We start from the raw sequence: 22,872 nt of genomic DNA on the forward strand, positions 1-22,872 counted from the left end.
TTTAACTGATGATGCCTGGTATTCTTATGGGATGTTTCCAAGTGATCCTGTACATATCCTGTACCTCAGTAACATTATGCAAGTCTCTTGGGCATCGGTGTTACACACACATATATACATACAATATATACTATATATATATTAAAAAACGCATATCCATGTATATATCTATTGCAGCAAAAGCCAAAGGTCAAAGATAAATAGCGTACTTGTTAAGCAATTGTTAACTAAGACACAACAATGGAATTCAACACACCCTGAATCAAACGTACCCCACTCCTACTCCTGACTTTGGAGTAAAACATTCACTTGTCATGATAAATTATTAGCAAGATGTGCAAAGTTGCAACAATCTTTGTGCTGTAGTTTTGTACATAGTGTCATGTTCCAGTATATCAGTCAAGATTTTACATTGTTAAAAACCTTACAAGGCTACAGAAAAGACGACCGCCTGAGGATCACCTAACTTCTCCTGTGGGTTAGAACACCCTGTCTCAGGCGGGAACGAAAGGAACTTTCTAGACTGATGTTAGCCTTTTCCTGAAACTAATGCAAAAGACTAATTTCAAACGGAATTGGACATTCAGATACAAAGACACTCGCTATTGCAAACTCTCGAGCCGTAAAAGTCATCACAACCGGATGGATAACCGACTTGGCCACCCATCTTATTTGGGAAAGGACTTTGGGCTTGTTACAGGTCATGAGATAAGACGGTTATATCTGTTTCCTGATTTTAAACCAGCAAGAAGCTGTTCTGGACAGGATCCGTTGGGTAGCCATTGAACCAGCTACACATCAACTAAGCAGCCAAGGTAACAATCGACCATATCTTGATGAGAAGGACTCTCCCCAACCTGTTCCAATTTCACCTGAGAAATAATCTCCTGGAAAGTAGACTTCAAGATTCTCCACAGCTTACTGAAAACCCTCTGCCTTACAAGACCTTCATTTCAACCAAAATATCAACACATTTCAGAAACTACAGGCCTGCATCAAAAGAGAATGAAACAATTGTAAATTGTCTTTGCCCTCATCTTGTGTATGTGATAGTGGGGTTGAGTGAGTGAGATGTCACATTTTAAAACACTAGGTTAAGTGTAAGATAATAAAAAATGTTTATTTTTAAATTCACAACTAAAATTGCTTGCTGGAATTATTTAAATTGGGGCAATCGCTCGGAGCGTAAGAAAGCACACACACCACACATGAATAACAAAGATCACTGGCACGAAGAAAAAGTTTTGTCTGTGACAATACATTTATTCCAACAACTTTTTGTCACTTATTACCACAATGTTTCTGATTGGGAAATGTACAAATATGTAACACAAAAGGTACAATTATGTATGCGTGTAAATAGTATCATAAAAAGGTTACAGCACAGCAGGCCATTCTGCCCGTTGTGTCCGTGTTGCCTCTCTGAAGGAACAATTCACCAGTGCCACTCCCTTGCCTTCTCCCCAGAGCCCTGCACATTCCTCCTTTTCAGATAATAATCCAATTCCCTCTTGAATGTTTCAATTCAACCTGCCTCCACCAGTCTCAAGCATTTCATTCCAGATCCTAACTACCTGCGACGAAAAAGATTTTCCCTCATGTCATCAATGTTAAGAGGATTCAAGCCGATTGATGAAGTCAAAGCCAAAACACAATAGAGCTTTGCTGACAGAGTTTGACATGTCCAGTCTCGTAGCTCTCCTCCCACACAACCCAGTGTCCCAACTATCCCCTATGTGCTCAAAGACAAATAACACCCATCTCCTATTTCTCGCAACCGTAACAACATTATTGACATGACATAAGAACATAAGAGCATAAGAAATAAGAGCAGGAGTAGGCCATCTAGCCCCTTGAGCCTGCCCCGCCATTCAATAAGATCATGGCTGATCTGAAGTGGTTCAGTTCCACTTACCCACCTGATCCCTATAACCCCTAATTCCCTTACCGATCAGGAATCCATCTATCCATGATTTAAGCATATTCAACGAGGTAGCCTCCACCACTTCAGTGGGCAGAGAATTCCAGAGATTCACCACCCTCTGAGAGAAGAAGTTCCTCCACAACTCTGTCCTAAACTGACCCCCCTTTATTTTGAGGCTGTGCCCTCTAGTTCTAGCTTCCTTTCTAAGTGGAAAGAATCTCTCTACTTCTACCCTATCCAGCCCCTTCATTATCTTATAGGTCTCTATAAGATCCACCCTCAGCCTTCTAAATTCCAACGAGTACAAACCCAATCTGCTCAGTCTCTCCTCATAATCAACACCCCCTCATCTCTGGTATCAACCTGGTGAACCTTCTCTGTACTCCCTCCAAGGCCAATATATCCTTCCGCAAATAAGGGGACCAATACTGCACACAGTATTCCAGCTGCGGCCTCACCAATGCCCTGTACAAATGCAGCAAGACATCTCTGCTTTTATATTCTATCCTCCTTGCGATATAGGCCAACATCCCATTTGCCTTCTTGATCACCTGTTGCACCTGCAGACTGGGTTTTTGCGTCTCATGCACAAGAACCCCCAGGTCCCTTTGCACAGTAGCATGTTGTAATTTTTTTCCATTTAGATAATAATCCAATTTGCTATTATTTCCTCCAAAGTGAATAACCTCGCATTTGTCAACGTTATACTCCGTCTGCCAGATCCTCGCCCACTCACTCAGCCTGTCCAAATCTCTCTGCAGACCATCTACACCCTCCACACGATTCACTTTTCCACTTATCTTTGTGTTGTCTGCAAACTTTGTTACCCTACACTCAGTCCCCTCCTCCAGATCGTCTATGTAAATGGTAAATAGTTGAGGCCCCAGTACCGATCCCTGCGGCACGCCACTAGTTACCGTCTGCCAACCAGAAAAGCACCCATTTATTCCGACTCTCTGCTTCCTGTCGGATAGCCAATCCCCAATCCAACGCTAACATCCTACCCCCAACTCCGTGTGACCCAATCTTCTTCAGCAACCTTTTGTGAGGCACCTTATCAAACGCCTTTTGGAAATCCAAAAACACCGCATCCACCGGTTCCCCTCCGTCAACCGCACTAGTCACATCTTCATAAAAATCCCAACAAGTTCGTCAGCACAACTTTCCCCTCATGAATCCATGCTGCGTCTGCTTAATCGAATCATTCTTATCCAGATGGCCTGCTATTTCTTCTTTAATGATGGATTCCAGCATTTTCCCAACTACAGACGTTAAACTAACCGGCCTGTAGTTACCCGCCTTTTGTCTATTTCCTTTTTTAAACAGCGGTGTAACATTAGCCGTTTTCCAATCCGCCGGCACTACCCCAGAATCCAATGAATTCACTATCAACATACATTATGCAACTGACAAGACATTAAGGGCCACTGCTTATTTTGTCATGTACCTTCGATTGGTGACTTCTGGTTCTCGAGCCTTCTACAAATGGGAACAGTTTCTCTCCACCTACTCTGATTTTGAATACCTCTACCAAATCTCCTCTCAACGTTCTCTTCTCCAAGGAAAACAGTCTCAACTTCTCCAATCTATGCACATAATTGAAGTTCTTCCCCACTGGAATATATTAAAACATTACACTTTTGCCAAAATTTCACAATGGGAATTTAAGATTTTGGTTTCTGAGGGCTGGTGGGTGATGATTCAGGAGTTACTCAAGCACATCTGTTTGTGAAAGAAAGCAAACATGTAGTTCCAATACCTGGAAGGGGTTAAAATCCAATCCTCGAACAGGACCCGCATGTTTCTCACTCTGCCCAATGATGGGATCATTTCCTGATGCAAGGATCTGTTCTGCACTGTAAAGGGTGATGGTTCCTGTATCGCCTCCTGCTGCTATGACTCCATTAGAGCTTGTGCCATGGTTGCTCCAGATCAGCTTGTGAAACCTGTAAGAGTCGCCACGTCTGAGTTACTTCTCCAAAAGAACAGAAATGCTATAATTAAACAACTCAATTAAGCCACGCTGCCCTGGCCAGGCGCCATTTCCAAGATTAGGCTCCACATCGGAGGCCTGCCAATACTGTTTTGTGACTTTGTCCTAAGTGCATTGCACAGCGGTGCAGTTTTCCCCACCCTCCTTCTGTTATGGCAGGCAGAAACAAAGAGTCTCTTTTGGACAAATCATTAGCTCGCTAGATTGAATGTGGACCAGCATTCCAACAATGTACAGGGAAGTATGTAACAACATACCCTAAATAGGAATGCTCACACATTCTAACAGCGACAAAGACAAGTTATCCTGTGAATTCTAATCTCAGTTGCTCAAGGCCTTTATTCTTCTTACAGTGCATAGAATCCTACAGTGCAGAAGGAGGCCATTCGGCCCATTGAGTCTGCGCCGACCACAATCCCACCCAGCCCCTATCCCCAAGCATTTACCCTAGCTAGTCCCTCTGACATTAAGGGGCAATTTGGCATGGCCAATCCACTTAATCTGCACATCTTTGGACTGTGGGAGGAAACCGGAGCAGACACAAAGAATGTGCAGAGAATGGCGCTATGAGGCAGCAGTGCTAACCACTGTGCCACCGTGCTGCCCTTATGCAATTATAAAAGCAATCAATTTTTTTTATTACCGTGCATTTTAGTACATAAACCAAGCACTCACCTACTGGTAGCAGGTAGGCAACCTCGCAATTTTGCATCCAATGAGGGCTCTGAAAAGTCCAACTCATAGATCTCCAGTGCTGCACTTGTGCTGAAGGTGGCATCCAACTGTTGTGCTGAAGTACCTACAGTGCAAAAGATAGGTGTAACTTACACTTCAACATATTTGATAGGCTTACGCAATCGTCTACTGAAAGAACCTTTTTAAAAACTGCTCTGGCCGTTATTCTTTTCGGCAAGTTATTTTGTTGAATTTCAGATAAGGACAGCAACACACACACACACCTTTTAAGTGACTGAAGGCATCAACGAAGGACTTGGTAACATAGTGTGACGATACTGTGCCTTTAAGAAATGTGTTTCAGTCACGTTTCCTTATTTGAGTTATTATCGGTGCCCTTTTGTCTGTGACCAGCATCCTGTATTGTTTCTGCAGCTGCATAATTGATCTTAACTGCTGCAGTGCTTGTTTTAATGCAGGGTTATATTTGAGATTTCCCCTGGGGTTTTGTGGAGTAGAACTTGATTAGCATCATATGACCGGGTGGAGCTAGGCTCACACTGAGAATTCAAGCTCAGCTGTTGTTTTAGTTGCTGCTTGGAGTAGAGAGCAGTGCCTCCGTTTTCCCTTCTCCGAAGTTGGAGACTGTAATCTTCCAAGGGATGGGTCTCTTCCGCTGAGATTCTGCTGTAATGAGAGTATTTCTTTCTCAGAGTTGCTGCTTGAGGATATATCCTTCTCTGGAAACTGCTGTCTGGATCTCTGTCCAGAAGTATTAAAAGGCTGGAAATTTAGCACCACGTGAACGTACTTGTTTTTTGTGCTAACTAATTCTGAAGAAGGGTGTATGTCTATGGGGATATTGCTTCAAATTGGAACAATAGAGATAGCTAGCTGTTAAGAATTCTACTTTGTCATGTTTAAGTATTTTGATTGGTAAAAGTCATGCTAATTCTTTATGTTATATTCTAACTGTGTTCTTAAATAAAGTTTGTTTGTTTCCAAGTGTTTCAATTACATCATACCCGGAGTGAAACACCTTATTGTTCACCCTAATGCCAAAATCAAATGCAAAGGTTTGGGGTCTAGGGTAACTGCATAATACACCTTGGAGTTTCTGGTCTGGTCCCTAACAACAGTGCATACAGATAAGCAAGCAGTACAGAAGAACAAACTATCTAATATCTAAACAGAACTTTCCACCACCTCAGGACATCTTATCAGCAATTAAATACTAAAGCGCTGTCACTGTTGGAATACAGGGGAAGACCAAGATTCAACCAATCCCAAATTTTCCTGAAGGTGCTCAATGCGTTGCTGGGTGCACAAAGCTATGTCATTAAATGTGGGTTGAATGTGTGATGCTACGTCACTGGGTCTCAAGTTGCATGTCCTGTAATCACTGGGTCCCAAAGCTGGACCGAGTGCGCCAAGTGGAAAAGTGATCCATTTTCCAGCACATTTGGAGCACAAATTTATCAGGAGGAATCTGAGAAATTAATACAAAGTATAAAGAATGACAGCTTAAAACAAAATTCTATTAAAGGACATTAAATATATATTCCCCCCCCCCCCGCCCCCCACATCCATAAAAATGATATATTAAAACCAATTCCAAAACTGAAGCCGAGGGCCACATTTCCTAAGGTTCGGATGAAGCTTCTGAAGTTACCTGTAGCCAAAAAGAGGGGATGGTGCGATGCAGGACTCCAGGTCTGAATGGCTGTCCTCTCAATCTCCTTCAGCTTCATTTTATCTTATTGACCTGCTAAACAAAACACAATGATCATGAAAAACTGCCCAATATTAGACAGCACACTATGTTCTGATGAAGGGTCAGTGGCCTGAAACATGAACTGTTCAGTCTCCATGATGCTGCCAGACTGAGACCAACATTTATTTTGCTTTCGTGTCAGATTTTTCAGCATATAGCTGGAGCACACCAAGCACTGGAGGATGATATTATGCACAGCTTTTTGTAAGTTTATTGATTAGTGTCACAAGTAGGCTTACATTAACACTGTAATGAAGTTACTGTGAAAATTCCCTAGTCGCCACACTCCGGCGCCTGTTCGGGTACACTGAGGGAGAATTTAGCACGGCCAATGCACCTAACCAGCATGTCTTTCGAACTGAGGGGGGAAACTGGAGCACCCGGAGGAAGCCCACGCAGACACGGGGAGAATGTGAAGACTCCACACAGACAGTGACTCAAGCCGGGAATCGAACCCGCGTCCCTGGCGCTGCGAGGCAGCAGTGTTAACCACTGTGCCGCCCTGGGGGATCCATTGTAGAGTTTACTTCATATCAGCGCAACGAAAAGTCAAGAGAAATTGAATTGAACTCCTTAATGTCGAAACGCTCCTCAGCTTTCAGCAGTTACTGTATATTCCAGAGTGATTGGAGAATACCAAAGCACAAAAAAGGATAGATAAATGAACACTTTCAAAAAATAAACACTTTTTTTTTGGTACCTTACGGTCCTTTTATTCCAACAAAAGAACCAATTCAAATTGAATCCAATTCACGGTCCCCATGTGAGCGACAAACAAGATCCAAGCTGCCACGATGAGACATTGAATTATAGAATCCTTACAGTGCAGTACATTCGGCCCATCGAGTCTGCACTGACCACAATCCCACCCAGGCCCTGTTCCCGTAACCCCGCATATTTACCCTAGCTAATCCACCTGACACTAGGGTCAATTTAGCATAGCCAATCCACCTAACCCGCACATCTTTGGACTGTGGGAAGAAACCAGAGCACCCGGAGGAAACCCACGCAGACACGGGGAGAATGCGCAAACTTCACACAGACAATGACCCGAGGCCGGAATTGAACCTGGGTCCCTGGCGCTGAGGCAGCAGTGCATACCACTGTGCCACCGTGCTGCCCACTCCATCTTGGGGCTCGATCAAACAAGATCCGGGCTGAGAGGATGAGGCATTGCAACCGCTCCCGGGCTTGATCTAACGCTTCATCTTAGCCGAAGGGCCAAAATGGTTTTGAAAAATTTCATCAGGGAAAGTCTCGGTTTAACTTCATTGGCTACCCTGATCTATTACTCTATCCTAGCTTTGGCAAAGCACCAGAGGTATCAGCACACCCCCAGTGCAATGAGGTAGCTTACTTGATCATAATTTCAGCCCTGCCAGGTAAGTATACTGAGATGAGAATTTGAAAATAAAGACACCTGTGCAAGTCTCCTGGGTGCCCTTACTGCAATCAGATTTGGCAGCCTTCTACATAGGCACAGCAAGCAGAAAATAAACCTAGCAGTGCTTGCTCTATGGCATTTTATTCACCAAATGAAACTTTTCCAATGAGAGAATAAAGTTTTGTAGTTTTTTTTTCATTAGTGTCACAAGTAGACTTACATTAACACTGCAATGAAGTTACTGTGAAAATCCCCTAGTCGCCACACTCCGGCGCCTGTTCGGGACAATGCACCCTAACCCGCACGTCTTTCAGATTGTGGGAGGAAACAGGAGCACCTGGAGGAAACCCACGCAGACACAGGGAGAACGTGCAAACACCACACAGACAGTGACCCAAGCCGGGAACCGAACCCAGGTCCCTGGTGCTGAGAGACAGCAGTGCGAATCAATGTGCCACCGTGCCGCCCCATTAGCATGGCCAATGCACCTAACCGGCACGTCTTTCGGACTGTGGGGGGCGGGGGGGGCAACAGGAGCATCACCAAGTCTCAAGTGGCCTAGCGGAAGAGGATTTTTGTACAACGAATTCTTGTCCTGAGATACGAGGGAAAACCGCACACTTGTGCCAATACAATGCAAAGTTGCAGCAACGCACTCCTGTGGTATTCTTAATTCATTCCTATAAACTGCTCCAAACACAGCCACAAGGCCAGCAACTGTTACCATTTCACCACAAGAGTAAAGCTGCTCTCTCAGTTTATAATCCGAATTTGAAGCAACAAACTCTGATTGTCTGTCCACAGCCCGAGGCATTGCAATACATCAACCATCACATTTTTTTCTAAAGCTTGAAAAACACAACTGCACAAGAGCAGCAATACTTCAGAGATAGCTCAGCTCCCTGCCCTTTTCAGTCTGGGGAGTACGCGCGAAGGTCGTTAAGTCTGGAGGTGGGAAGAACTGGCAGGCAAGGTCTCAAGAAAAAAATTTCCAAACAAAGTTAGAGGCTGTTTTGACAACAGCAGTGGAGGCTGCTCCTGGGAGGAAAGTGTTCATGGAAAAGTGGTTGCAGGTTCAACTAACTAATTTCCCCAAATAAAAGAGGTTAACAAACACTTCATGAGATAGCGTTTTCATGCAAACACTTTGTATGAGATATAGTGTAGATCCCCCTCAGGCAATCACAGTAAAATCACACCCAAAGTCAAATTCCATTCACTTTCTAGATATTCAAAGCTACTTTCCTCGGAAGCTGGTTATACCCCAGGCCTTGAACACGTAGACAAGCCATGCAGTGTTTCCATCCACAGGCTGACACAGGGAATCAGTGTGCATTCCAAAAAGAGAATACTAAAATACTGACGGGTCAAAAACAGTGTGCGTTCACCGCACTGTAATTGTCAATAAATACGGTGGCACAGCGGTTAGCACTGCTGCCTCAGAGTCAGGGACCCAGATCGATTCCCGGCTTGGGTCACTATCTGTGTGCAGTCTGCACGTTCTCCCCGTGTCTGCGTGGGTTTCCTCCGGGTGCTCCAGTTTCCTCCCACAGTCCGAAAGACGTGTGGTTAGGTGGAATTGGCCATGCTAAATTCTCCCTCAGTGTACCCGAACAGGCGCCGGAGTGTGGCAATTAGGGGATTTTCACATTAACTTCATTGCTCCGAAAGCTCGTGATTCCAAATAAGCCTGTTGGACTTTAACCTGGTGTTGTGAGACCTCTTATTGTGCCCAGGCCAGTCCAACGCCGGCAACTCCACATCACAGTTCCTTAGCAGGCAGGTGTTATGGTGAAATCAAAGCGATGGACACAAAATGATTACACTTGGCACACAAAATGGACTCTGGGAAGGGATGTTAAGAGGCACTGACTTTAGGCACAGACATTACACAAAGAGTTAAAACCTGTAGTGTTTAAATTACTGCAGGAAACAGGTCAGACCTTGAGGCACCTTAAAACTTGAGATAAAAGCAGACCCAGAACAATGAGTTTGATAACAAGATCAGCCAGTGATGGGGACGTAAATACATAAATGTATATATCAAAACCAGTCATTGATAGAGGACATAACTGCATAAATGTATCCATTCTATGTATGATGTGTTAACTGTCCATATCCGTACCTGTCTGCTTGTAACGATGTGTTAACTGTCGATGTCCGTATCTGTCTACTCAACTTGTAACGATGTGTTAATGGCTAATGTCCGTACTGTCTATTGTCTAAAAAGTATAAGAGATGCTCAACTACCATTGTGTAGTTGAGAAGGTAGCTGCCAAGTACTGCGGAGTACCAGTGCTTTCTCCCAAAGCTTTGTCCGAAATAAAACTGTTTTGCTGAACCTCCAAGTCTGACTCCGAAGTGGTAAATTTCCCACAACAGCAGGAAATTGAACTTTGTGCAGTAAAAGGACAAGCATATCCTTCATTGTCAATAGAGACATATTTAACTCCAGTGCTGGTTGTCTTCTGAAGCTCACCAGCTCCTTCTCCCTTCACCTCCAAAGATGCATCTTGAATGACACCCTACACCACATCGCAGAAATGAAGTGAAGTGATTATGAATTACTTAAGGCAGCACGCACAGACATTAACATGTACAAAATTCTGCACCTTGGACAGGGCATCCAATAACTTACTGTACGCAACACAATAGGAGATTCACGATTATCTCGCACAGCTTTCATTGAATGACAGGATTGACAGCAGCCACAGGCTGGTGTCTTGCTCCACACAAGCCTCCGCCACTCAAGCAACATACTCTCTATTCCCTTCCTCAAGTATTTAACTAGCTTCACCTTGAATGTAACCATGCTATTCACTTCAACGACTGTGTAGTAGTGAGCTGCACCTTTTAACCCATTCCCGATCATTTCCAAATGCCAAACTGAAATATTTGTTTTACGCACCGAGTGGGGAAAAAGGCAATAAAATGCCCCAAAAACACACAAACCCCAGCGGATATGAATCAAACCTGTCCAACCTTTCCTCATCAGACAACCCGCCCGTTCATGGTATTCATTTGGTAAACTTTCTTTGAACTGCTTCCAATGCTTTTATATCCTTCCTTAAATAAGGAGATCAAGACAGCACACAATACTCTAGATGTGGTCTCACCAGTGTCTTGTACAACCGAAGCAAAACCCCCCTACTTTTAGATTCAATTCCCCTCACAATAATCTATTACTTGGTGCACCTGCATACTAGCCTTTTGTGATCCATGCCCGAGGAAACCCAGATCCCTCTGAGTCTCGGAGCTCTGCAATCTCTCACCAGCTAAATAGGTTTCTTTTTTCATTCTTCCAGTCAAAATGGACAATTTCACTTTTTCCCACATTGTACTCCATTTGTCGGATCTTTTAGTCGGCTCACTTAGCTGACCAATGTCTGGCTGTAGCCTCCTTATGTCCTCTTCACAATTTACTTTCCCGTCTATCTTTGTATCACCAGTGAATTTGGCAATCGTACCTTTATTCCCTTTGTCCAAGTCTTTTACATAAATTGTTAAAACGTTGAGACTCTTAATACTGATCCCTCTAGTTTTCTTTGGTTATTGGCCATTGGCTAAAATGGTCCATAACATGGGTGAAAATATCTGGCACCTTGCGCATAGCAGTAAAATTGTATGGAGTGGGGAGTTGTTATTGTGCTCAACTCGAACAGGAGGACTAACCGCTCCCAGCCTGGAGAATGCAAGGTAAACCAATGATGAACAGATTCAACAGAACGCATCATGGCATGATTCAAATGGAGAGCAGTGGCAGGACTGGCACATCATTTGCATGAGGCACCTCACCCAGGGGTTGTTCTGATGAAGTCTGATGTGGAGATGCCGGCGTTAGACTGTGGAGGGCACAATAAGAGGTCTCAGAACGCCAGGTTAAAGTCCAACAGGTTTATTTGGTATCACGAGCTTTCGGAGCGCTGCTCCTTCATCAGGTGACTCACCCACTGAAGGGGCAGCGCTCCGAAAGCTCGTGATACCAAATAAACCTGTTGGACTTTAACCTGGGGTTCTGAGACTTCTTACTGTGAAGAAGTCTGAGTATTGCTCCCAAGACAAAAACTTAGACCCTGCCTAAAATATACCCTCTGATAAATATATTCCAGGCTCCATGATCTGCCGGGACAGACAGATTTTGTAAGGTTTATAACGAATGGTCTGACAAGTTGTTCATAGGTTTGATAAATAAATGCACAAAAAGTATATTCAGCTCCAAGGAGTTAATGAAATTTAATGAATGTAGCTAAAATAGTGTCGACATAGCCACATATGTGACTGGTCAGTAATTTCTATTGGCTAACATTGTGATAGTGCCGAATGCAGGGCTGAAGAATTGGCTAAAGTACCATGGGGGAAAGTCACAGAGATGTTTGAATGCTGAGAATATGGAGATGGGCCTCTGTAGCACCTGGAATGGGGAAAGGATGTGGGCAATTGCAGTGCAGTGCTCCAATGTGAGCAAGAATGTTTTGAAAAACATTGTAAAAAGCTAACACAGGGGGGGCAGCTAGAGGGGCATTGGAGGAGCCAAGCCTCAAGGCAGTGAAGGATGGAACTAGGGTTTCGGCAGCAGCAGCAACTGGTGGCATTGTGGCACAGTTGTAGTGTCCATATCTCTGGGCCAGAAGTTCCGGGTTCAAATCCCAGTTCAGGACTTGATGACCACAGAAAAAGCATACACAATGTGGCCAAATAGGTTAGTTATCAGCCTGGAAATCGTCCCAACCCGCCTGATGGCAGGTGGGTTTTTTGTTTATTAATCCGTGGGACATGGGCATCGCTGGCTGGCCAGTATTTATTGTGCATTCCTAGCTGCCCTCGGAGGACAGTTGAGAGTCAACCACATCGCTGTGGCTCTGGAATCACACATAGGCCAGACCGGGTAAGGATGGCAGATTTCCTTCCCTAAAGGGCATTAGTGAACCAGATGGGTTTTTCCGACAATTGACAATGTTCATCAGTAGATTCTTAATTCCAGACGATTTTTAAAATTGAATTTAAATTCCACTATCTGCCGTGGTGGGATTCGAACCCAGGTCCCCAGAACCGCAGCTGAGTTTCTGGATTAATAGCCGAGCGATAATACCACGGGGCCATCGCCTAGGTGGTAAAGAGCAGGAAGAGTTTCCTGGTCAGCCATGAATGCAGAAATCAATGCTAAACTGCTGCAGTACTTTGCCATGCATAACATGGCCTAATCCAATGGTCTCCAACGCCCTAGAACATTGTACCTGGAGGAGGAGCAGCAGACGACAGCCAACACTGCGGAGGTGAACAAAACCAGTTTTAATTAGGGTGGGGAGAAAGCTGTGCTCAGAAGCTAGCATGACAAAAAGATTTTGCATTTCTGGCCATGGGAGTTAATGAAAGATTATTTTATTTATATATAATATAACAAAGGTACAGGATCTAACAAAGCACAAAGGGTGCACAAGAGAGAAAGTCACTTTTTGGTACCGTATTTCTTCTTGAAAATCTTGCCTTTCCCCAAGGTAGCAAGCAACCGAATACAACAACAAAATCAGCGAGCCTCCAACAGACCTTCAGACAGCATCTACCCTGTCAAGCCCCTGAGAATCCGAAACCCTAAATCCTTTAACACTAACCCAGTGAATATAACGGACACAGTATTTCATGATAATGGACCGAAGATAATTTTTGATAACTTTGCAAAGATGCCAACAAGTGCACAGTAGTGCACCAAAATGGTGGAACATGCCTGGAAAACAAAGACCTGTGACTAAGACCATGTCTTAAGACCAAGTGGGTGGCATGATGACACAGTGGTTAGCACTGCTGCCTCAGCACCAGGGACCCGGGTTCGATTCCTGGTTTGGATGACTGTCTCCACAGAGTCTACACGTTCTCCCAGTGTCTGCCTGGGTTTCCTTCGGGTGCTCCAATTTCCTCCCACAGATGTGCTGGTTAGGTGCATTGGCCGTGCTAAATTCTCCCTCAGTGTAACCCGAACAGGTGCCAGAGTGTGGCAACCAGGGGATTTTCACAGTCACTTCATTGCAGTGTTAATGTAAGCCTACTTTTGACACTAATAAATAAACTTAAACGGCCAAAGATGCTCAGCCAGCATAAGTGGTGCTTAGTGACTTCAACCAAATTTGCAAAGTCAGGTTGGTTTGTTTTTCTAGTTTTTAAGACTGTTGGCTAATTTTGCCATTTGTCACAAGAGAAAAATTAAGCAGCGGTGCCAACCTTTGCTGGCTCCAAGATGGATATTTACAAGATACCTGCAGCAGTGTGGCAAGAATCAACAGGTGTTTTTTTAAAAATACTTCACATAAAACTGGGTACTGCAAAAATAAACCGAGTTGGCAATGGCAAAGAACCTGCAAACCTTCCTCAAATTGAACAATCATCCCTTAGGACGTAGGAGCAGGAGTAGGCCATTTGGCCCATCGAGTCTGCTCCGCCATTCAATGAGGTAATGACTGATCTGTTATGATCATAGAACCATTGAATCCCTACAGTGCAGAAATCTGGCCCATCGAGACAGCACAGACTCTCCGAAAGAGCATCCCACCCTCCCTCCGCCCTATCCCCATAACACATGCATTTATCATGGCTAATCTACCTAACCTACAAATCTTGATACACCTAGGGACAATTTAGCATGGCCAATCCACCTAACCTGCACATTTTTGGAGTGTAGGAGGAAACCGGAGCACCTGGAGGAAACCCACGCAGACATGGGGAGAACATGCAAACTCCACACAGTCACCCGAGCCCACTTTCCCGCCTTATCCCCATAACCCTCGATTCCCTTACTAATTAAAAATCTGTCTATCTCAGCCTGAACATATTTAATGACCCTCTGCGGTAAAGAATTCCTCAGATTCACTACCCTCAGAAGAAATTCCTCCACATCACCGTCTTAAATGGGCCTTACTCTGAGATTCTGCCCTCTGGTCCCAGACTCTCTTACAAGGAGAAACCACCTCTCAGCGTCTACCCTGTCAAGCCCCTGAGAATCCGAAACCCTAAATCCTTTAACACTAACCCAGTGAATATAATGGACACAGTATTTCATGATAATGGACCGAAGATAATTTTTGATAACTTTGCAAACTTGCCAACAAGTGCACAGCAGTGCACCAAAATGGTGGAACATGCCTGGAAAACAAAATTATCCTAGAACTTTTCCAATAGCAAATAAAAACCATGCACAGGATCAAACACAGTACATATTGTACATTGAAAAGAAATATAAATAAATAAACCCTGGAGCTTTGGCCTCACCAGAGTTACACGCAGCAACAAGAGGAAGCAACTCAGATATCACCTCCAGAAGAGACAGACCCAGAAAGCTGCCAGAGATATTTATGCAACAGCGACATGGAAAAAGTTTTCACTCGACCAAAGAGGGAAAGATTTGCATTTCTATTGCACCCACTGCATGTCCCAAAGCACTTTACAACCTTCTGGCCCAGAGGTGTGGACGCTACAGCTACGATGTGGAGATGCCGGCGTTGGACTGGGGTAAACACAGTAAGAAGTCTCACAACACCAGGTTAAAGTCCAACAGGTTTATTTGGTAGCAAAATCCACCAGCTTTCGGAACGCTGCTCCTTCGTCAGGTAAGTGGGAGCTCTGTTCACAAACAGGGCATATAAAGACACAAACTCAATTCACAAAATAATGGTTGGAATGCGAATCTTTACAGGTAATCAAGTCTTAAAGGTACAGACAACGTGAGTGGAGAGAGCGTTAAGCACAGGTTAAAGAGATGTGTATTGTCTCTAGACAGGGCAGTTAGTGAGATTTTGCAAGCCCAGGCAAGTCGTTGGGGTTACAGATAACGTGACATGAACCCAAGATCCCGGTTGAGGCCGTCCTCATGTGTGCGGAACTTGGCTATCAGTCTCTGCTCAGCGACTCTGCGCTGTCGTGTGTCGTGAAGGCCGCCTTGGAGAACGCTTACCCGAAGATCAGACCCATGACCGCTGAAGTGTTCCCCAACAGGAAGAGAACACTCTTGCCTGGTGATTGTCGAGCGGTGTTCATTCATCCGTTGTCGTAGCATCTGCATGGTCTCCCCAATGTACATGCCTCGGGACATCGTTTCCTGCAGCGTATCAGGTAGACAACGTTGGCAGAGTTGCAAGAGCATGTACCGTGTACCTGGTGGATGGTGTTCTCACGTGAGATGATCTGGCACATCTTGCAGAGGTTGCTGTGGCAGGGTTGTGTGGTGTCGTGGTCACGGTTCAGCAGTGACCACGACACCACACAACCCTGCCACAGCAACCTCTGCAAGACGTGCCGGATCATCGACACGGATGCCATCATCTCACGTGAGAACACCATCCACCAGGTACACGGTACATACTCTTGCAACTCAGCCAACGTTGTCTACTTGATACGCTGGAAAGGATATCCCGAGGCATGGTACATTGGGGAGACCATGCAGACGCTACGACAACGGATGAATGAACACCGCTCGACAATCACCAAGCAAGAGTGTTCTCTTCCTGTTGGGGAACACTTCAGCGGTCACGGGCATTCGGCTTCTGATCTTCGGGTAAGCGTTCTCCAAGGCAGCCTTCACGACACACGACAACGCAGAACCGGGATCTTGGGTTCATGTCACGCTATCTGTAACCCCCACGACTTGTCTGGGCTTGCAAAATCTCACTAACTGCCCTGTCTGGAGACAATACACATCTCTTCAACCTGTGCTTAACGCTCTCTCCACTCACATAGTCTGTACCTTTGAGCCTTGATTACCTGTAAAGATTCGCATTCCAACCATTATTTTGTAAATTGAGTTTGTGTCTTTATATGCCTTGTTTGTGAACAGAACTCCCACTCACCTGACGAAGGAGCAGTGCTCCGAAAACTAGTGGACTTTGCTACCAAATAAACCTGTTGGACTTTAACCTGGTGTTGTGAGACTTCTTACTGCTACAGCTACGCTACAGGACCACCTGCTGCTGCCACTGAAACCCGAGCTTCTCCCTTCTATCTGTATGCGACAAGTTCCCATCACAATGTGAGAATGACCAGATAATCTGGTGAACTGGTGCGGTGACAATAATCTTTCCCTCAATGTCAACAAAACGGAGGAGATTGCCATCAACTTCAGGAAGCATAGTGGGGAACTTGCCCCTGTCTACATCAATGGGGATGAAATAGAAAGGGTCGAAAGCTTCAAGTTTTTAGGTGTCCAGATCACCAACAATCTGTCCTGATCCCCCCATGCCAACACTATTGTTAAGAAAGCCCACCAACGCCTCTACTTTCTCAGAAGACTAAGGAAATTTGGCATGTCAGCTACAACTCTCACCAACTTTTACAGATGCACCATAGAAAGCATTCTTTCTAGTTGATTCACAGCCTGGTATGGCTCCTGCCAGCCTCCCATCCATCGACTCTGTCTACACTTCCCGCTGCCTCGGAAAAGCAGCCAGCATAATTAAGGACCCCACGCTCCCCAGACATTCTCTCTTCCACCTCCTTCTGTCAGGAAAAAGTCTGAGGTCACATACCAACTGACTCAAGAACAGCTTCTTCCCTGCTGCCATCAGACTTTTGAATGGACCTACCTCGCATTAAGTTGATCTTTCTCTACACCCTAGCTATGACTGTAACATTACATTCTGCACCCTCTCCTTTCCTTCTCGATGAACGGTATGCTTTGTCTGTATAGTACACAAGAAACAATACTTTTCACTGTATGCCAATACAGGTGACAATAATAAATCAAATCAAAAATGTGTTTTTCAGTGATGTTGATTAAAGAACAAAATTGGCCAGGACACCAAGATGAATAAGACCATAAGATATAGGTGCAGAATTAGGCCATTTGGCCCATCAAGTCTGCCCTGCCATCCAATCATGGCTGATATGATTCTCATCCCCATTCTCCTGCCTTTGCCCGTAACCCTTGATCCCCTTATTGGTCAAGAACCTATCTATATCTCTGTCTTAAAGACACTCAATGACTTGGCCTCTACAGCCCTCTGTAGTAATGAATCCCATAGATTCACCACCCTCTGACTGAAAAAAATCCTCCTCATCTTTTAAAGGAGTGTCCCTTCACTCTGAGGTTGTGCCCCCGAGTTCTAGTCATTCCACTAGTGGAAATATCCTCTCCATGTCTGTTCTATCCAGGCCTTTCAGTATTCTGTCAGTTTCGATTAGATCCCCCCTCATCCTTCTAAACTCCATCGAGTATAGAGCCAGACTCCTCAAACTTTTACAGATGCACCATAGAAGGCATTCTGTCTGGTTGAATCACAGCTTGGTATGGCTCTTGCTCTGCCCATGATTGCAAGAAACTTCAAAAGATCATGAATGTAGTCCAATCCATCACGCAAACCAGCCTCCCATCCATTGACTGTCTATACTTCCCAATGCCTCAGAAAAGCAGCCACCATAATCAAGGACCCCACGCACCCCGGACATTCTTCCATTCGTTGGGAAAAAGATACAAAAGTCTGACGTCACGTACCAACCGACTCAAGAACAGCTTCTTCCCTGCTGCTGTCAGACTTCTGAATGGACCTACCTTGCATTAAGTTGATCTTTCTCTACACCCTAGCTATGACTGTAACACTACATACTGCACCCTCTCATTTCCTTCTCTATGAACGGTATGCTTTGTCTGTATAGCACGCAAGAAACGATACTTTTCACTGTATGTTAATACATGTGACAATAATAAATCAAATCAAAACCCTTCATTCCTGAGATCATTCTTGTGAACCTCCCCTGGACTCCCTCCAAGATGTGGAGATGCTGGCGTTGGACTGGGGTAAACACAGTAAGAAGTCTCACAACACCAGGTTAAAGTCCAACAGGTTTATTTGGTAGCTAGTGGCTTTTGCTACCAAATAAACCTGTTGGACCCCTCCAAGGCCAGCACATCCTTCCTTAGGTTCCCTGCTCTTTCTGCAAAATAATGTCTCAGAACCTTTCACGTTAATGCTTCCCATCTTATTCCCTAACGTGACCCCATTATAATACTGGAAAATTAATGTGACCCGCCCACCCCCACAAAAGATACCAACAAAACCAAAACAGCAAATAAAGGAGCCTAATAACACTCAGTTTATAATGATTAAAGTTTGTATATGATAGATCAACACTAAAGAATTACATATATGAGAATGAAAATCTGTGTTTAAGGTATTTTGTGAAATGCTATTATTTTATGTACTCAGTATATCCCTGCGACAGAAGGCTCAGTGGAGCCCTTCTCCACTCTCCCATCACACACACAGAAACATAAAAATTAGGAGGAGGCCATTCAGCCCTTTTAGCCTGCCGTGCTGTTCATTATGATCATGACTGATCACCCAATTCGCTAATCTGTTCCCGCCTCCCCCCCCATATCCTTTCATTCCCTTTGCCCCCAAGTGCTATATCTTATTCCTTAGAATTTCCTACAACGCAGTAGGAAGCCATTCAGCCCATCGAGTCCACACCGACCACAATCCAACCCAGGCCCTATTCCCATAACCCCACATATTTACCCTGCTAATCCCCCTGACACTATTGGTCAATTTAACATGGCCAATCAACCTAATCTGCACATCTTTGGACTGTGGGAGAAAACCAGAGCACCTGGAAAAAAAACCACGCAGACACAGAGAGAATGTGCAAACTCCACACTGACAGTGACCCAAGCCAGGAATTGAACCTGGGTCCCTGGCGCTGTGAGGTAGCAGTGCTAGCTACTGTGCCACGTGCCATCCTTCTTGCAAACGTACAATGTTTTGGCCTCAACTGCTTTCTGTGGTAGTGAATTCCACAGGCTTACCACTCTCTGGGTGAAGGAATTTCTCCTCATCTCAGTCCTAAATGGTTTACCCCTTATCCTCAGACTGTGGTCCCTGGTTCTGGACACACCACCACTGGGAACCAACACACACAGTAATCAGCCCCTCTTAGCCTCCCTCCCAAACACACAGTCAGCCAGTGGGAAGGTGCGGCAGTTTTGTCAGCCCAGACCGCAACTGTGGCCCTGCGTTTGACATCAATTGGTTTTCTGAGGAAAAAAATGCCAGTGCCAAGATCAAATCCTGTAAAAAGATTCAATGGGAGAAGAATAAAGCGGGAGGAGGAAATCAATGACTCACATGTCAAACTTGTTCACCCTGTTGGTGATGGGCAGGACTCTCCTAACTGACTCAGAGGGAGGGAGCGTGACTTAACAGTCAAGCAGAGCAGGGGCAGGACTGGACATCCCGTGTCTCGGTGTGAGATGCAGTCTCAGAAGTGGGGGAGCCCGCAATTGCACTTGCTGTCTCTGCCACACCATTTGGGAACATCTGTTTCAAATTCACCCGAGAGCACAAACTGGGCCTCAGTTTAACGTCTCACCCGAAATATGGTACCTCCAACAGTGCAACTCGCCCTCAGCACTGCACTGTAATATCTGCCAGATTTTTACACTACACGGATCAAAAAATAGCGTTAAACCAGAAGCAAAAACACTGGAAGAATTACGGAAAATGATTAATGTCTATGGTGTGGTCAACTTCTATTTTTTGGCAATTATGTTACCTTAAAGGGCGGCACAGTGGCAAGCACTGCTGCCTCACCACGCCAGGAACCCAGGTTCAATTCCGACCTCGGGTGACTGTCTGTGTGGAGTTTGCACGTTCTCCCCGTGTCTGCGTGGGTTTCCTCCGGGTGCTCCGGTTTCCTCCCACACTTCAAAGATGTGCGAGTTAGGTTGATTGGCCACGCTAAAATTGACCCTAGTGCCAGGGGGATTAGAATCTTAGAATCCCTACAGCACAGAAAGAGGCCATTCGGCCCATCGAGTCTGCACCGACCACAATCCCACCCAGGCCCTACCCCCATATCCCTACATATTTTACCCACTAATCCCTCTAACCTACGCATCCCAGGACACTAAGGGCAATTTTTAGCTTGGCCAATCAACCTAACCCGCACATCTTTGGACTGTGGGAGGAAACCGGAGCACCCGGAGGAAACCCACGCAGACACGAGGAGAATGTGCAAACTCCACACAGACAGTGACCCAAGCCGGGAATCAAACCCAGGTCCCTGGAGCTGTGAAGCAGCAGTGCTAACCACTGTGCCACCGTGCCGCCCTATTAGCAGGGTAAATGTGTTCGGTTACGGGAATAGGGCCTGGGTGGGATTGTGGTTGGTACAGACGCAATGGGCCAAATGGCCTCCTTCTGTACTGGAGGGATTCAATGAAAATTTTGAATTAAGCAATTCAAATAAAACACAAATTATTGTTTGCTAAAAATAATCAAATTAACAAATAATTCAAACTATGCAACGTTGGATTGAAAGTAGGATATTTACTTTATACTTTGCATACATTACACCTTCTCAAGGGCAATTAGGGGTGGGTAATAAATGTTGGTCGGGCCAGCAACACCCAAATTCTATGGAATAATTTTTTAAACTTTATTTTTTTAACTGCCAGCAGTTACCCAAGAGCATCAACCTCATCCGACAGCTCAAAGCATCGAGCTGAATCCCTAATAGTTAGGGACAGCATTCATACAGGACAGCATTCCAATACGTCAGCAACGCAAAGTATCTGAGATAAGAGCAAATTACTGTGGATGCTGGAATCTGAAACAAAAAAGAGAAAATGCTGGAAAAGCTCAGCAGGCCTGACAGCATCTCTGGAGAGAGAATAGAGCCAATGTTTCGAGTCTGGATGACTCCGAATTCTGTTCTCTCGGGAGAAGGTTAGGAGGGAGGTACAGACACCCCTGTGGGGATGATTGAGGGGGCAAAGGAACTGCAACGGGATCACAGAAAACATCTCAGGTGTGTGTGTGTGTGTGGGTGGAGAATGTATGGACCCCAGGGGAAACAAGAGGGCACAGCGACGTGTCTCTATGAAGGAGGTTATGGGCACATGAATCCTAGGCACCATCACCGGGAACAAGCACAGCAAGTGTACATCGATACTGTCTCAAACGGGAAAGGTGGCACATAGGGCCTTTAGGAAAGTCTAATGACAAGCCTTCAGCAGAAAGCAATAACTCCCTTTCTATCTCCACACATGCTGAGTGTTTCCAGACCACTATATGGCCTCTCTCAGGACCAGAGAATGCCCCAAAAACATTTTGCGACCAACTTGGTGAGACCACATTTGGAATATTGTGTGCAGTTCTGGTCACCTCACTATAAGAAGGATGTGGAAGCATTGGAGAGAGTGCAGAGGAGATTCACCAGGATGCTGCCTGGTTTGGAGGGTAGATCTTATGAGGAAAGGTTGAGAGAGCGGAGGAGGATGAGAGGCGACTTAGAGGTTTATAAGATGGTAAGGGGGATAGATAGAGTGGACGTTCAGAGACTATTTCCTCAGGTGAATGTAGCTGTTACTAGGGGGCATAACTATAAGGTTCGTGGTGGGAGATACAGGAGGGATGTCCGAGGTAGGTTCTTTACTCAGAGAGTGGTTGGGGTGTGGAATGGACTGCCTGCTGTGATAGTGGAGTCGGACACTTTAGGAACTTTCAAGCGGTTATTGGATAGGCACATGGAGCACACCAGAATGATAGGGAGTGGGATAGCTTGATCTTGGTTTCGGACAAAGCTCGGCACAACATCGAGGGCCGAAGGGCCTGTTCTGTGCTGTACTGTTCCAAGTTCTAACTCAATTGTTTTGAGATGTTGCCAAAGTTTGCACAAATCAAAGTTCCACGAGCAGCAGTATAACTGACCTGATTGTTTGATTTTGGAGCTGATTGTAGGATAAGTGATGGTCTAAACACCAAGAGTGTTTCCGGTTCTTCATCAAATAGTGTTATATCACACGTTACATTCAAATCAAAGGGCAGATGGGGTCGCAACACCAAGCCTCATCTGAGAAACGGCACCTCCAAGTATGCAGCACTCCCTCAGTGCCATACAAGATTATGTATCTTTTTGTGTCTCTGGGGTGGGACTTGAGTCAAGAGCCTTCAGACTCAGAAACAGGAGTGTCGCCCACTGAGTTAAAGACTGACACCTTGAAGGTGAGTCTTAGAGGAGAAGAGGGGGGCAGAGAGGCAGAGCAAGTACATTCCAAAGTTTGGTGCCCAGGCAGCAAACAATCACAAACAGACCACAATTAGTAAGGATAGGTCTGTTTTTGTCTATATAGCACGCAAGAAACA

The 22,872-nt window shown here is 45.1% G+C and overlaps 1 protein-coding gene across 1 annotated transcript in view; it reads right to left on the reverse strand.

Moving 5' to 3' along the window:
- The window catches only part of LOC144480308 (protein transport protein Sec31A-like), a 106,606-nt gene that overhangs the window by 82,540 nt on the left and 1,194 nt on the right, over positions 1–22,872 (reverse strand). The window contains 3 exon segments of the mRNA XM_078199662.1: positions 3,684–3,870; positions 4,593–4,716; positions 6,265–6,357. Coding sequence (XP_078055788.1) covers positions 3,684–3,870; positions 4,593–4,716; positions 6,265–6,343 — 390 coding nt within the window. The 5' untranslated portion in view covers positions 6,344–6,357.

Source organism: Mustelus asterias, chromosome 28 (genome assembly GCF_964213995.1).
Source record: "Mustelus asterias chromosome 28, sMusAst1.hap1.1, whole genome shotgun sequence".
Classification (NCBI taxonomy): domain Eukaryota; kingdom Metazoa; phylum Chordata; class Chondrichthyes; order Carcharhiniformes; family Triakidae; genus Mustelus; species Mustelus asterias.